Consider the following 16,375-nt stretch of genomic DNA (forward strand, 5'->3'; position numbering starts at 1 on the left):
CCAGATGGGTGGTGGGGGGAGAAAGAAGGCAGCACATTATACCAAATATAGGCGGCGCATGCAACTAGCCAACGGAAAAATTTCACAGTTTAAAGACACAAAATTTCCTTTGTTTTACAACAACAGCAATCGGGCAAGGAAATAGGCCTTTGTGTGGCTGTTGTATGATCGGCAAACATTGGATCAAAGTAAATTAATTTCTCTTGTTTTATGCGTTGCAATTTCCTTTCTTTTTTCACCAAAAAACGCACACACAATCATCTCTGTTCCTCGTTGGCATCGTTGTTGTCGACGCATTATAGGCCAACGCAAGTACATACGTCACAAAAATACCAAATTTTTTATTAACTTTTGATTTTAATTTTTGTGGTTATGTCTCACCACATACTCCTCATTCACAAACAACAAAGAAATAACAACAAAAACACAATCAAGCCAGCACAATGGTTATATTGGCTAGGTAGGCAACATTATCACTTTTTGCACTTGTCATTAATTTTTAATTTCACTTTTATTTGCCTCTTTCGGTTTATTTTTGTTTTCTTCTTATTTTGTCAGGCACAAAAAAAATTATATCCGTCATTTGCCTTTATCCCATTTATCACTCTTCGCTCTATTGCTAGCTTCCTTGCTACTGCTCTTTCTTTTCTCACTTTTTCCACACACACACTCACACAGCTTTTCTTTCCTTTTTCGATTTTTACAGAAAAGAAAATACTTGAAAATTTTCAACTTTTGCGTATTTACTTGAATTTATAGCTTTTTTGCCTTATAAATTTTCCTTTTGCTGCATTAGCACTCTTACACATTCGTTTTTCTTGCCTTCCAAACTCTTAGCTTCCTTTTCTATTTGTTCTATTTGTCAAAAAAATTACTCTTCTATATTGCGAAACAATCGATCGCAATATATACAAAAATAGTTACTTCCAATTGGAAAATTATCGCGTTCACGAACAGAATTAAAAAATTAAACTGAGCTAGTAAAAGTCAGAGTAGGGATTGTTAAGTCGACTTTCAGCCATTTGACTTTTCAATTGCTTGTTATTATCGAATAATCGATTATTGTCTTCTTTGAAACAGGGTACACACTATCGGTACAGTGAAAGACGATTTATGTATCACTAAAAATACATTTTTTGTGTTTCGTTTTGAGAAAAATTGAAACATTTGAAGTTCATAAGGCAAATAATAGTTCAAATTGCAAAACTAGTAGATTCCTGCTGGTCCTGGACTAATCTATTTAATTTAAAGAGAAATCTGAAAATTTTTATTACATTGTTATCCGGATAACCTGGCGTTTAGAGAAATAGAATGAATGCTCTGTTCCAGAACGGTAAGAATTTAAGAAATTAAAGCTAGTAGACTCTTAAGCTGGAAATACATAAAGCGCATATTTGGCTGGCTTAAGTCATCGGCTGGCTTCTTCGTAGATGAACAAAGGAGTTTTAGGTTGACCTAGTTCGAGTTTGGCCCTAGGCTCCTTTGTTCATTTCCGAAGAAGCCAGCCGATGACTTAAGCCAGCCCAATAAGCGCTTTATGTATTCCCAGCTTTACAGGTTCTGGAGCAGAGCAATAATGATTATAACAATAGTAAATGTATAAAATATACATAAAATAAATATCATAACAACCTCCTTTCTTAAAATAAAACACATAAAAATCTACTTATTAAAAAATTAAATTTTTGACATAAAAACGTTCCAAGCGTTGGTGCATCTGCCTATATTCTTCTATCAAGGTTCTTTTCAAATAAGGATATCCAACTCTGTATTTTTCTGTAACTTACCTTGTCAAATTTAACTACATAGAGCATAGCAAGTTACCATCTTTTCCTTTATGATATCGAAAATATTGCAAAACTAGTAGATTCTTGCTAGTTCTGGAACAGCGCAAAGGTACACAAATTATAAAAAAATTGTGTTGACGCATGGTAGAAAAATATAGGTAGTCGCATCGCACCAATTTTAAAATTGAAAATTCTTCTTCCATGGGTTGACGTACACACCTAATGTATTGCTGTGCATAAAACATCTGTTCACAATCACAAGAGAGAAAAGCTCTCCCGGTGAGAAAAACTTTGGAAAGCTATGACTTTCTCAAACACATCAACTAAACATAAACAACAAAGGATAACAATAATCATTCAGGATACGGATAGCGTTCATAACAAAAGTGACAGCGGTTTGATAGTGAACAAACAAAACAATATATAAAAGAGAAAACTTTTCTTGACAAACAGAAAATTAAAAAAAAAATCAACTTAATGTTTAATTGTACAGATACAAATTAAAAACATTAAACCAATGCATAAAGGCTTGTCTTAAACGGTAAATCTACAAACCATTGAAAAATCGATTAGAGTTAGGCCAAAGGATATCAGTAAAGAAAAAAATATACTAGATATTTGTTGTAGCAAAGTTAAGTAATAATTAATTACTTTAAAAGGTTCAACGAACCAACGACAAAGGTGATTGAAAAATATCTACTTTCTCAGAATTCCTTACTAAGGTGGCGACCACCTTGCCAAGGTCACAAGTGAAAATTTAAAAATTTTCAAAAATTACTGCCTTCTCAACAGCAAATTGACTTTGGTGTCTTGACAACGGCAGAGCGTCTTAGCAACACTTTTAAAACCGTATTCTTAACCTGGCAACTGAACGAACGGCCTAATTAAAAACATGCCACACTCTGAAGGTCATTCGAAACAACAAATAAAAATGCCGTCAACGGCACAATCTTCAATACCGGCATCATCAACACCGCCGTCCTCTTCATCATCGTCGTCATCGACAACGACAGCAGCAACATCACCAGCAATGCTATCATCAAAATCTATGGCGGCCAATGCATTTCTCATGGATCCATCAAATACTGCTAACAATACGGTTCTGCATCCACCACCGCCGCCGCCATATCCTTTTACGGATTCCAAACAACAACCGCAGATGCCACTGTACATGCCCACATCAACCTTTAATCTGCCGCCACATCATCCAAATGATAAAATTCTTTTGGATAAAACCAAAGGATTGGATCTCAGCACTACTCTGTCATCATTTGATGAAGCATTCGGACCGGCAGTGGTTACCGAACCGAAAAAACGTCGCTGGTTATCATCGTTGCACAGTGTCATATTTATCATCACCTGTGCTCTGGCCATATTCATTGTTTTTCGCAATGTTCTGACGTGGTAAGTATCGTTATCGGCTAAATGGCCTTTTAAAGCACGTTTACACTTTGTAAATCAAGTACATTTCAATTGTCAATTTCATTCGATATTTTTTGAAATGAAATCGACTCTCAAATCCAATAGGTATCACTTAACGTATACATATAATGGAATTGACAGTTGAAATCCACTGAATTTGTTATATATGTGCGACTTCTCATGTGTTTCGGCCTTAAAGCTTTTTTTACCAATAAAACCAATCGATTAAATTGTCAATCTCATTTCATATACCTAAAATAAATCTTCATAAAGAAGTTTAACCCGGAAAAAGCTATAACGTAAACATGCCTTATTTGTATTACTATGGTAGAAGAATACAGGTCGATGCTTCAACGCTTGGGACCATTGATACGTCAAAAATTATGTGTTATATGTTTTCCTATACGACGCCAATCGCAGGTTGTAATGATATGCTTTTTTTATTAAGTTTTACAAAGTTGAATAATTTTCAAAAAATGGTTTGACAGTTCATTGTCCAAGCAGCTGTGTCGACGCAGCTACCTATATTCTTCTACCATGTTTATTTCTTATAAACATACCATGTTCGCACAGCTACACTTTGCCTCGCACGCTGTGTTCATATTGGACAATTTAGTTGAAAATTCTCAATGCAATGGTTGGAAGCATGGTAGAATCAAAGAGGTAGTATCATTTTGTTTTCATTTATTTGTGTTCAATACTTCAATTCCATGGTTAATATGAACAATGCAATTTAATTTTATTTAATTTTAATGGCAGAAGTCGGGCACACTTAGAAAAAAATTGCAATCAGCTGTTAGCTCTACCTTACCTTTTTATTGTACCATGGTTCTTCCTTAGATATGGGCGTACAGTTGACAAAAAAATTAACTTATTGCCAATCATCTATTTTTTAGTTTTTTTTTTTTCAGAAAAATGTATTTTAAAAGTGGATAAAATGTCAATTTTTTCCGTATGTGTATCTTTCGATTGGTATTCCAACCCCATCAAGTGTTTTGACAACTGGCCGATGACAATGACATTTCATTCTCAAAAAGTATTTTTTCAACAATTTTAATAAATTTTTATTTTTATTGGATATTGGAGCATCACAATTGCTCTGCTCCAGAACTGCAAGAATGTAAAAGTTTTTTTAAAGCAATAACCGATTTCCCCTTTATGATACCGAAGAAAATCGCAAAAATAATAGATTCTTGCAGGTACTGGAACAGATCAGATGAAAGCTATAGAGCTCATATCATGGTAAAATTAAGAAGGTAAATTCAGTTCAAATAAGCAAATCTATCTCTGCATTTTCTGTAATTTACTTTGTCAAATTTTAATGCATAGAAAACAGGTTTCCATCTATGATTTGTGGATAAACAATGGATTTTTAAATATACATTTAGACAATGAGACAATTGAAAAAATTTGAAAAAACTGTACACATATGATTTACCTTCTTAATTCTACCATGGCTCTGACTTAAGGTGAGAATACATAAAACTCTTCTTTGATTGGTTCAAGTCATCGGCTGGCTTCTTTGGAAAATAACAAAGACTCGTAGGACAAACAAGTATAAATGAGGGCTGAAAATCGAGCTAAGTCAACCTAAAACTGCTTTGTTCCTTTACGAAAAAGCCAGCCGATGACTTAAGGTGGGAATACATAATGCACTTATTTGGCTGGCTTAACAAAGGAGGCTAGGGCCAAAATCGAACTTAGTCAACCTTATATTCCTTTGTTCCTCTATGAAGAAGCCAACCAAATAAGCGCTTTATGTATTCCCACCTTTAAGCCAGTCAAAAAAGTGTAAGTAGATTTGTATATGTTTTCTTGAACGACAAAAAAAGGTGGTTGTTATGATAAGAATTTTTCAAAATTGTTTACGAATTTCAAAAAATTTTATTTCCAAATTTGATTTGACATTTCATTGTCCTAGCAGCTGTTTCAATGCGACTACTTGTATTATTCTACCATTATGAGTTCTCACCTTTGTAATTCAAATTAACGGAAAACTGTCGACATTAACTTAAAAATACCAAAAACATTATAAATCCATTGTGTATACACAAATCAGAGATTGAAACCAGTTTTCTATTTACTTTTATTTAAAAAAGGTTATTTACAGAAAAAGCTGAGCTGTATAAGATTAATTAAAATGAGTTTACTTTCTTAATTCTACCATGATATCATGGTAGAAGAATATAGGTAGACGCATCGACACAGCTGCTGGGACAATGAACTGTCAAAAAATTTTGGAATTGAAATTGTTGAATGAAAAATTATTAAATTTGTAAAAATTGTTGAAAAATGCGTATTATAATAACCTCCGAATGACGTCGTATAAGAAAACACATAAAAATCTACTTATATTTGAAAAAAACATTTAAAAATTGTTGACATATCAATGTTCCCAAGCGTTGATGCATCTACCTGTATTTTTCTAACATGCATGGTATTCATTCTAAGAATAACTACAATTGCTAATATTCCTAACCCATATGAATGTAGCTTAAAAGTCGCTCCGATAACCCTTCCTACTCTTTGACTTTTTTTTTGCAAATTCGTTGATCAACAGTAGAGAGTCAATTGTACTCAATTTCCACTCAAAACAATTCCAGTTTTGTTACTCTCTGTCTGGCAATCTGTTGGATACAATGACACAAACAAATTTCTCCACTGGGACAACGGGAACCTGAGTTATTCAACAATATTCGTTCAATCGTAGAATGGAAAAAAATTCTGACGCTTTTCAGTCGCTCTCAAGTGATCTCAACGGATGGTAGTGGGCAGCGAAAAATACCTTGTAACCGGCGGGATCTGAACTTAAACAAAAAAAACAAAACAAAAATAAATAAATAAAAAATCGAAACTCTAACGCAAAATTTGATTTGCGAATTTAAAATAGCAATTGCAATTGAATATCTAATTTTTGTATATTTTATACGAAATGAAAATGCGAATTTAACCATTATATAAATGTATTGAGAATAACAAAATCATAACAAAGAAAGCAACACCAAGCAAAAGCAAAATCACTAAATTGTTCAATTGTTTGTTTATATCGTTGGTAAACAAATTTACATCCACACACATACACGCTATATTTTGCTCTCTCACAAAATGGAAAAGTTAATAATGGACTATTTTCCCTTGATTCCCGCCAGGCATTTACAGAGCTTCTGGGGTGCCTCAGGAGACTTTTGGCAAGCTCAATGGGACAAATTCATTGATGTCACAGGTGAGTGATTTACTCTGATATTATTTTTTTAATTTTGTGTTTTTAGCGTTCTAAAAAAAATGAAGAAAAAGAGAAATGCCATAGTAATGCGAAAAATAAACAAAGCATTGTTATCTTTAATTAGTATTACTGCATTTTGTTGCATATGGAAGTTTCCATAGGAGATTCTATTGATTCAGATTGAGCAATTATAATTGCAGTAAGAGTCAGTGTGTGGCAAGAGAAGAGAGGAAAATGGAGGCAATCACTCGCAACAATCTTTCTACAAATAAACTGAGAATTGTTATATCTTACAGTTCTGGAACAGATTAATACATTTTTTCTTGACGATATATGCTCTGTTGCAGAACTGTAAATGTTGTTACTACGATAACCGATTTTTCCTTTATGATATCAAAAAAATTGCACAACTGGTAAATTCTTAAAGGTACTGGAACATATTAAAATAATTGCAAAATAAATAAATTGTAGCAGGATCTGGAACAGAACGTATGAAAACTTTGTATATCATGTGTTAAGGTGGGAATGCATAAAGCGCTTATCTGACTAGCTTAAGTCATCGGCTGGCTTCTTCGGAAATGAAGAAAGCAGCCTATGACCAAAAGTCAACCTAAAACTCCTTTGTTCATCTACGAAGAAGCCAACCGATGACTTAAGCCAGTCAAATAAGTGCTGTATGTGTTCCCATTTTTAGAGTGAGGTTACCATATTTTCAGTTAGGCCTATTCTGTAACCTTTAACAATATGCTATTTTATTCATTAATTCCAATGAACAAAAAATGAATAGAATTGCTATTCTTTAATTGTCAAAATTGCAAATTTTGTCTTTTTGGCTATGGCGTCCCGAAAATTGCAAATTTGTTAATGATTTTATTGTTTTCCTGTCGATCATGTCAAAAATTTTTACAATTTACTGTCGTTCAATACAGTGTTTGACAGTGACGAAAATGGTCGTGCTAGTGCGTATGCAGTAGTAAAATACAACTCAGGTTTCAGACAATTGTTCTCCTTATACCATGTTCGCATGGTACATGACTTACTCGCTATTCGTTATTCGCAAAATGATCATACGGGGTGAGATGAACTGCAACCAACTTCAGACTGCTGTCATTTCCAAGCCACTCATCGACAGCTGTTAAAATTATTCCAGTGACAGCTCATTATATTGTTTACAAGCGTACAAAACCATTTTTCTGAGAATTTTCCAGAAAAAAGTTAATCGTTATGGACTTCAAGCGTGATAGTTAGATTTCTTCATATTTGGCTGGAAAACCACAAGTGGCTATCGTTAGAGAACTCCAGCATTTAAATGTGAATAAATCTTTTGTGTCTCGTACTATCGCTCGTTACCGTGATACTGGTAGCGAAGCCTTACGTCAAGGAATTGGACAGAAGAAAACAGCAACATCAGCAGAAATGGTTCGAAAAGTAAAGAATCGACCTGACGAAACCCGCATCGCAGAGGCCGAAAAATGGCTCGTGAGCTGAACATATCGCAATATTCCATTCGGCAAATATTGAAAAATGAGCTCAAGTAAAAGCCATTGAGATTCCAAAAAGTGCAAGATCTTACACCGCAACAGAAAGAAAATAGAATCAAAAGTGCTAAAGAGTTGCTTCGCTTGGCCAAATGTAGTGAACTGTCGAATTTGGTTTTCTCCGATGAGAAAACACTCGTTGTCCAGCAGTTTGTAAACAAACAAAATGATCGTGTTTACTTGCCAAAGAGGTCAGCTGAAAATGTGCATCTTCGGTTGGCTACCAGAATTTAAGCGTCGGCCGATGGTCGCTCTCCGCTCGTATTAATCGACCGTGGCAGCAGAATAAATGCCGAATATTAAAGCGAAAATATTCTGGAGGGCGTGTTAAAGCCTTGGACACGCAAACATTTTAGCCGCAGACCTTGGACATTCTAACAGGCACCATCGCACTCAGCACGCGCCACCCAAGAATGGTTACTAAATGAGGTTCCTTGCTTCATTTCCAGCGCACAATGGCCACCAAAATCTCCGGATACCAATCCGTTGGAGTATTGTGTCTGCAGTATTTTGAAAAGCAAGGTTGGCACAAAAAATACCAGTGTCGATCACCTCAAGCAAGCACTTCGCCGGAAATGGGTCAAAATGCCAAAGAACAACATTCAGGCAAGGTGTGACGGTTTCATTGGCCGTTTGAAGACCATAATTCGGGCCAGAGGTGACCAAATCGAACAAATCTAAACTTATTCTAAAATTTGATACTATTTCCGAAATATTATGCTCTCATTCCATAATATTTAAAAAATGTAAAAATTATGGCGTTTGACTTTTTTGCAGATTTTTTTCTCACCCTGTAACTTTTCTGATCGAATAAGTCATTTCACCATAGATAAGTATTTAGTTAAAAAAATTTAGGCCAAATATTTTTCGGAAAGAAAGATATGCTCTGTCCCAGAATCTGAAAGAATCTGCTATTTTTTTCGAATTTTTTTCGATATCATAAAAGAAAATCGTTTATCGCAGTAACTTTTTTACATTCCTATTAGTTTTTATGGAAGAACAATACAGACAGATGCATCAAAGCTTGGGATCAATGAAATGTCAAAACATTGTCAATGTTTCTTCAAAAATAAGTAGATTTTTATATGTTTGGAGGTTGTTATGATAAGCATTTTTAACAATTTTTGCAAATTTGGATAATTTTTCATTCAAAAATGTTAATTCCAAAATTGGTTTGACAACTCATTGTCCAAGCAGCTGTGTTGATGCGACTAACTGTATTCTTCTACCATGGTATGTACGTAGGGAAAATTTGACATTACATATGTAAAAAAAACATAACGTCTGATAGAGCCTTACAGTACGTGTACATATAAAGGGGTTTGCCCACTGGATTTGGGTTAAAATTGTCATATCCATTACTTATACTTCAAATAAATCCTTTTATAGTAGGTTAACCCTGCAAATAGTTCTAACGTCGACATGACATTAACCAATCAAAAAAGTGCAGTTATCGATAATAGTCGTTAATTATGTCGTTACTATTTACCCTGCGTCTACAAAATACAGGACAATGAAGTTAATATATTAATTATCAATTATCTGTCCTTATGACGTAGGCCTAGTGTTAAAACATAAATCAAATCTTCAATGTAAAGCTTCTATTTTGTTTATTTTCTGTAAACTTGTTCGCCTTTTTTTTTTCGAAAAATTCATTTTTGATTTCCCATTCATTTGTTGTGTCAAAAAATGCCATTGTGTGGCAGTGGTAGGAAAATACAACTCTAATTCAATATAATTTGTCATGTGTAAACGTTAGGTTAAAAAATCACATCACACTTGGAAGTCACTTGGAAACAGATTTAATGGTCACAGTAAACTTCAATCGTTTTATAGAAGGCCAATTATCATTGGTAATAAATAATTACATCTGCTTAGGTTTATATTAGTTATTAAAGCGAAACCATAACAATTGATTGGGTAAACAAAGAGCTGTAAGAGGCATCTAATAAATCAAAAGGATTATACAAAACTAAAGCGATAATATTTATTTAAAGGAATACGATTTTATGGAAGCTGCTTGAAGAAAAAATTAATAGGGCAATCTAATAAATTTTCCAATAGACGGAAGCAAACGCTTTAATTACTTTACTGGACGACCCCAACATAGTGTCGATTTTGGGAATTTCTTGTCTTATTTCCGTCTTTTAAAAATCATTTGAAATCATCATTGGTATAGAAAATGATATATGGATAAAATGGAATAAAAATTGAATTTTTTTGGAGAAAAAAAAAAATAGTTATTTAATGGTATAATTTGAAAAATAATTAAAATATGTAATGTATGACCTGAAATTTTAAAGCATTTGTGCATCGGTCATAAAGCATTTGTTTTCAATCAGTGTTGTTAATGAATAAATTTTTCCAATAAAATTTAGCAAACTCTCAATAACTCAACTGTCAAAAATGCTCTCTTTTCTCTTTCTCATTTACTGTACTTTTGGCAAAATATTTTGCTATTGTACATACCTATTATTTATGTTTAAGCGTTTATTCTTACGCTTCTTTTTAAGTTTCGGACATAAACGAATAAAAAACGATTTACTTTTCTTACTTCTGCTATGTTGACTAGATCGATGGGTATAAAAACAGGTTCTTAGAATACCATTTATAAATATGCGTTCCATAAACTGAGAGAGAGAAAATAAGTTGCATGACCGTTACTCTCTTTAAAATAACTCTTTTTTCAAAACAAATAATAATATATATTTTTATTTTAAACCAAACTTCCTAATCCATATGCATTCTAATAATATTCACTGTCTTCCTTTTTTTTCAGGTGATGATCCCTTTATGTTTTGGGTATTCGGTACAAATATATTCACCATGCTGGTGTATTGGATGTTCGGTGGTTTCTACACATTTATGGATCTCACAAATTGCCCGGCATTTTTGCGTAAATATAAAATTCAGCCGGGTACAAATGAACCCGTCGAACGTGCCAGACTACTAAAGGTTAAGTTTACTCGACTATGACACGCTTTCTTTCTGTTTGTTTTATTAGACTTAATTGTGGCAATGAACTTGGTGTATTTATAGACACGTGTATATTAGGGTGTGGTGGTTTGTCTTGATTGAGAAACATTGGAATACCTTAGAAAAAAGCAAAATATAATTGAAAGAAGTGTCTTTCATTCTCTACTTAGACTAAAAATCGATCGGTCAAGTGATGGCTGAATCGAGTTAACGAAATCCAACAGAAAGCAGGTTAATGCTTTCTGCAGGTACATAAAGAGGTTTTTTTATTGGCTAAGTCATCGGCTGGCTTCTTCGTCAATGAATAAAAGAGCGTAGGGAGAGCTAGTATAAAATATGGGCCAAAATTGAACTAAGTCAATATAAAACTCCTTTATTCTTTTACGAAGAAGAAAGCCGATAACTTAAGCCAGTCAAAAAAAAGTTTTATGTGTTATCACCTTTAGTCGATAACAAATGACATCTATTAGACATTTCGAATTTTGTCTTCAGCAAAAAAACAGCTTTTGACCCATCGATTTTGTCCAATCGAATCGGGCATTCTACGGCATCTTCTTACCCTGTTTTCAAATTGAACAATACAATAGAGTTCATGTATTAATTGTCCAAAGTTAAGGTGAGAATACATAAAACGCTTCTCTGACTGGCTTAGGTCATCGGCTGGCTTCTTCGTAGAGGAACAAAGAAGTCTTAGGTTGATTTAGTTGAGTTTCGGCCTATCACTTCTTTTCCAGTCAAAAAAGCTCTTCATGTGCTTGCACCTTTAAGTTGGAAGTACATAAATAGCTTTTTTTGACTGGCTTAAGTCATCGGTTGGCTTTTTCGAAAAATAACAAAAGAGCCTGGGGCCAAAATCGAACTACGTCAACCTAAAACTCCTTTGTTCCTCTAGGAAGAAGCCAGGTTCTGTTCCTGCATGCGGCTAAAAATTTTACAACGATAACCGATTTTTCCTTTATGATATCGAAAAAATTTCTACATTAATATATCATAGCTCTGATCCAAAACAAGAATCTCCTATTTTTGATTTTTGTTATATCAAAAGGGAAAAAATCGTTTATAGTACCTAACAAATTTTACATTCTTGCAGTTTTTGAAACAAATAAAATATTTTTGTTTATTATCTGCCCCCTTATTCGCTTGTATAGTAAAAAATAACTCTGATTCAAGACAATTTGTCATGTGTAAACGCCATTTTACAAAAGGGGTTAATAGATCTAGTGGGTTAACCTTGTTTGTTTACATACACCCATGGTAAAATGATGAAGGTAAACTTATTTCTAATAAGCATTCCCATCTCTGCATTTTCTGTAACTTACCTTGTCAAATGTCACTGCATAAAAACAGGTTCCCATCTCTGATTTGTGTGTATACAATCGATGTTGTCAAATGAATAATTTTGAAAAAAATTGTAAACATATGATTGCATAGCTTTACCTTCATTATTTTACCATGCATACACCCATGAGAGGATATAAATGCTGCTGAAGTTAGTTTATATGTACAAACCCAACTAATGGCAGTTTATGAAGATTTATTTGATGTATGTGAAATGGAATTGACAATTTAAACCTACTGGGTTATATAAATCCTTTACAGCGTAAACGTACTATAATAGAGAATCAAGTAATAGAATAATAGTGATGGGCAATATATTTTAGCTAAAAACATGTAATCGTCGCAGTTGTTTTGGCTCGTAAGAAAACGAAATGCAAGAACCTGTAATCCGAATTTGTGATTTTAAAAATCGACTTAAGTATCCCTAGGCTGAAGACTTTTTACAGTATGTTTACATATAATTGGGTTAACCAACGGGAATTGGATTGAAATTGTCATATCCATTACTTGTACTTCAAATAGATACTCTTAAGGCAGGTTAACCCTAAAAAATATAAAATAAACATGGATTTATGCTCTATTCCAGATTCGGTGATTGCCAAGGTGCTAAAAATCGATATTCGATCTTTATCAGCAACTAAATTTAAGTTGTACTTTTTTTTTCTGTTCAAGAAGAAGATTTCCAGGGATAATCGGTTATCGTAGTAAAAACTAACAAGATATGTTAAAATTCTAACTATCACACACTTACATATATTTTGTTATTTTGTTTGTTTTCGTTCTGATTATATTGCCCTTTCTAAAAAAAATGGATAAATTTTTACCTCAAATTCAATTTTTTAAATTTTCACACAAAAAAGAAGCAACACTTTTGAATAAATTATTGGTATGTTCCAGAACTGCAAGAATGTACGTTTACTACGATAACCGATGTTCTCTTTATGATATCGAAAAAAATTGCAAAACAAGTAGATTCTTACAGGTACTGGAACAAAGGATATATTTTTCCGAGAAAAATAGGGCTCGCTATAATCGAAAAAGTACATATGATCTTTACTCATGTATTTCACATCTGAAATATCGTCAATGTATCATACGATGTGTAGAACTTCTACATATGGAAAATTTAACACTACATATGTAAAACCCTTATCGACTAATAGCAGGATATCATATTTGTCACACCCTAATGTTCCCGTACCAAATTAAATCTTTTTCTCAGTCATTGGTAATTTGAATGTCATTGTCTCTTTAATTTTGCGTGCATTGCAGGTCATATCGAAAGTGGTGACGAATCAAGTTTGTGTCGGTGTACCCATTTCGGTGCTGTCGTACAAATTAATGCAACTGCGGGGCCTTACCCCAATACGTGAATTGCCCACATTTCATTGGGTTTGTGTTGAGCTGACAATATGTATTCTCATGGAAGAGCTGGGATTCTATTACTCACATCGACTGCTGCATCACAAGAATATCTATAAATTTATACACAAGCAGCATCATGAATGGACCGCACCAATTGCGGTGACAGCGCTCTACTGTCATCCCATCGAACATATTTTCAGTAATTTATTGCCACCCTTTTTGGGGGTCTTCATTATGGGTTGCCATGTGGCCACGGCATGGATGTGGTTTGCCTTGGCCATATTGTCGACATTGAATGCCCATTCGGGCTATCATTTGCCATTCTTTCCCAGTCCCGAGGCCCATGATTTTCATCATTTGAAGTAAGTAAAGGTAAGAATACATAAAACGCTTTTTTACTCGCTGGTTTCTTCAGAAAAGAATAAAATAGCGTAGGGCCAAAATCGAACTAAATCAACCTAAAACTCCTTTGTTCGTCTACGAAGATGACAAAAGACAGTCAAAAGAGCGTTTTATGTATTCTCACCTTAAAGTGTATTACGGGTATGTTTATATATTTTAAATAATATGTTTTCCCTTTTTCCAGATTCAATAATTGCTTTGGAGTCCTGGGTGTTTTGGATCGTTTACATGGTACGGACAGCTTGTTTAGAGCCTCAAAATCCTATGCCCGTCATTTAATGATGTTGAGTTTTGTACCACCGCGTGAAGCATTTCCCGACTCAACAACGAAATGAACATGAATGACAGATGAAGATCCTGAATGCAGTCCCCTCCCCCCCAACACAGGTGGCAGAGGGAGGTCTCAGATTGTAAAGAAAAGCTTTAACAACAAAATTCATATAAGTTTTGTGTTTATTTTTTTTTAGTTTAGTTTAAGAGTGAGTAGCATTGGGGTATTCTGTGTAAGAATTGTGACAATTGGAATTTCGGTGTCAGAATTATGACACTATAACGGAATTCGATAATGACAAGTTTCACAATTTCTTTACGATTTAGTTTAAACTTAGTTTTTAAGTGGTGAAAATAACTACAAATCTGTAATATTGAGAGTAGAAAAACAACAACACATTTTATAAAATGCATATGAAAACCCAGGATTTAATAAAGGGATTCATAAATACTTATGTATGTAAAAATGCGTGTGTGAATATGTTTGTATTAAAGTAAATGGTAGGGGATTCATTGCGAACTTCAAATACCAAATTTGAAACAATTCCGTTGAATAGTGTCGCTAAAATCATTAAAATACCGAATATCTGGAGGTACCGTTATATGGGGGCTATGCGAAGACGTGGACCTGCACAGACAATCCCCTGTCATAGGCTGTAGCATCCTTTACGAACATCAAATACAATATTTGAAACAATTCCGGTGAATAATGTCGCTAAGATCATTAATGGCCCGATTATCGATAACAACTATCGTTAAGTGGCGTTGCGAAAATTGCATTATGTATGGCAACTTTCAACTGAAGTTGCGAATTTCAGTTGCTACAGCGGCATCAATCATCTATTTGCAGTTGCAGTGAACGTTTTCAAAGAAGAAAAAGTAAAATTGAGAGGTAAATACACATTTCTTTAACAATAATTGATTTTTTAGCTTCACTAAATCATTTTGCATATCATTTTAGATTAAATATGGTGAAAGTAACAACAAAACATCAGTTCGAAATACTTATAGAAAAAATGGGTGCTAATCCAAACTTAGCTCGAGGAATCCGTGTCTTTGGTGAAACCAAAGCCACTGTAGATGAAGCGTGGAAGAAAATTTCCGACAACCTAAACAGTCATGGTCCACCAACAAAGACACCAGAAGAGGGGCAGAGAGTATGGATCCATTTTAAAGCTAAGCTTAAGAAGAAAATGTCGCAAAATAAAAGAAATCTTAACGCCACAGGTGGGGGTCCATCACAAGAAGTGCGTCTATCGCCGTTGGAGCAAACAAATAAATTTAATAACAGATCATGTAGGTGCCATTTACGAAGTAATGGAGACATGGGATGAAGATGGGATAGAAATAGTGTCAAATGTTGAGGTGGAGCAAGAAGAAACTGCTACCCAAATGTAGAGAGATGCAACGTCCTGAACATTTTCTTCTTCATCAAAAAATAATTCCACTGAACTTATCATTTTAAAATTCTTTTATTGTTTAAATTGTGTTTTGTTATTTCGAATTTATTGACATTTTTGAAGTTTAGAGTTCACAAGATGGAAAATACACTGATCGATAACACGTTTATCGACAACTCAATTGGGTTACCTTCTATAATACAACATTTTATTTCAGTCGCGCTTACAACTGATAACGCCACCCAAGTTTGGTGGCAATGCATAATCGAGCCATAAAATACCGAAAATATGGAGGTATCGTTACACGGGGGCTATACAAGGACGTGGACCTGCACAGACAATTTTCTGTCTTAGGCTGTAGTATCTATTTCGAACTTCAAATACCAAATTTGAAACAATTCCGGTGAATAATGTCGCTAAAATCACCAAAATAACGAATATCGGGAGGTACCGTTATATGGTGGCTATGCGGAGACAATGTTCTGTCCTAGGCTGTAGCATACATTACGAACATCAAATACCAAATTTAAAACAATTCCGGTGAATAATGTCGCTAAAATCACCAAAATACCGAATATCTGGAGGTAGCGTTATATGGGGGCTATACGAAGACGTGGACCTGCGCAGACAATTTTCTGTCTTAGGCTGTAGTAT

The 16,375-nt window shown here is 34.1% G+C and overlaps 2 protein-coding genes across 7 annotated transcripts in view; one reads left to right on the forward strand and one right to left on the reverse strand.

Annotated features, from left to right (window-relative positions):
- The window catches only part of LOC101888361 (E3 ubiquitin-protein ligase UBR1), a 47,222-nt gene extending 46,242 nt beyond the window's left edge, over positions 1-980 (reverse strand). For 3 of the 6 annotated variants that reach the window (XM_059128371.1, XM_059128367.1, XM_020036971.2), the window contains exon 1: positions 806-980. The gene's annotated coding sequence lies outside the window, so the exon portion shown is untranslated. The other 3 variants (XM_059128358.1, XM_059128364.1, XM_059128365.1) reach the window with 3 other exon arrangements.
- Positions 981-2,176: 1,196 nt separating this feature from the next.
- LOC101889478 (fatty acid hydroxylase domain-containing protein 2) lies at positions 2,177-14,790 on the forward strand. Its single transcript, XM_059128375.1, has 5 exons — positions 2,177-3,191; positions 6,359-6,432; positions 10,750-10,925; positions 13,557-14,011; positions 14,236-14,790. Exons 1-5 carry the CDS (start codon positions 2,680-2,682, stop codon positions 14,384-14,386), a joined length of 1,368 nt encoding a protein of 455 aa, XP_058984358.1. The 5' UTR covers positions 2,177-2,679; the 3' UTR covers positions 14,387-14,790.
- Positions 14,791-16,375: the final 1,585 nt, after the last annotated feature.

The sequence above is a fragment of the Musca domestica genome, unplaced genomic scaffold (genome assembly GCF_030504385.1).
Source record: "Musca domestica strain aabys unplaced genomic scaffold, Musca_domestica.polishedcontigs.V.1.1 104, whole genome shotgun sequence".
NCBI classification, from domain to species: Eukaryota; Metazoa; Arthropoda; class Insecta; order Diptera; family Muscidae; genus Musca; species Musca domestica.

Bases quoted from the DNA above. Each gene is read 5' to 3' on its own strand.
- LOC101889478 (XM_059128375.1), top strand. From the start codon at position 2,680: ATGCCACACTCTGAAGGTCATTCGAAACAACAAATAAAAATGCCGTCA. The intron at 3,192-6,358 runs GTAAGTATCGTT...GATTCCCGCCAG, and splicing joins TTTCGCAATGTTCTGACGTG to GCATTTACAGAGCTTCTGGG. The intron at 10,926-13,556 runs GTTAAGTTTACT...CGTGCATTGCAG, and splicing joins AACGTGCCAGACTACTAAAG to GTCATATCGAAAGTGGTGAC.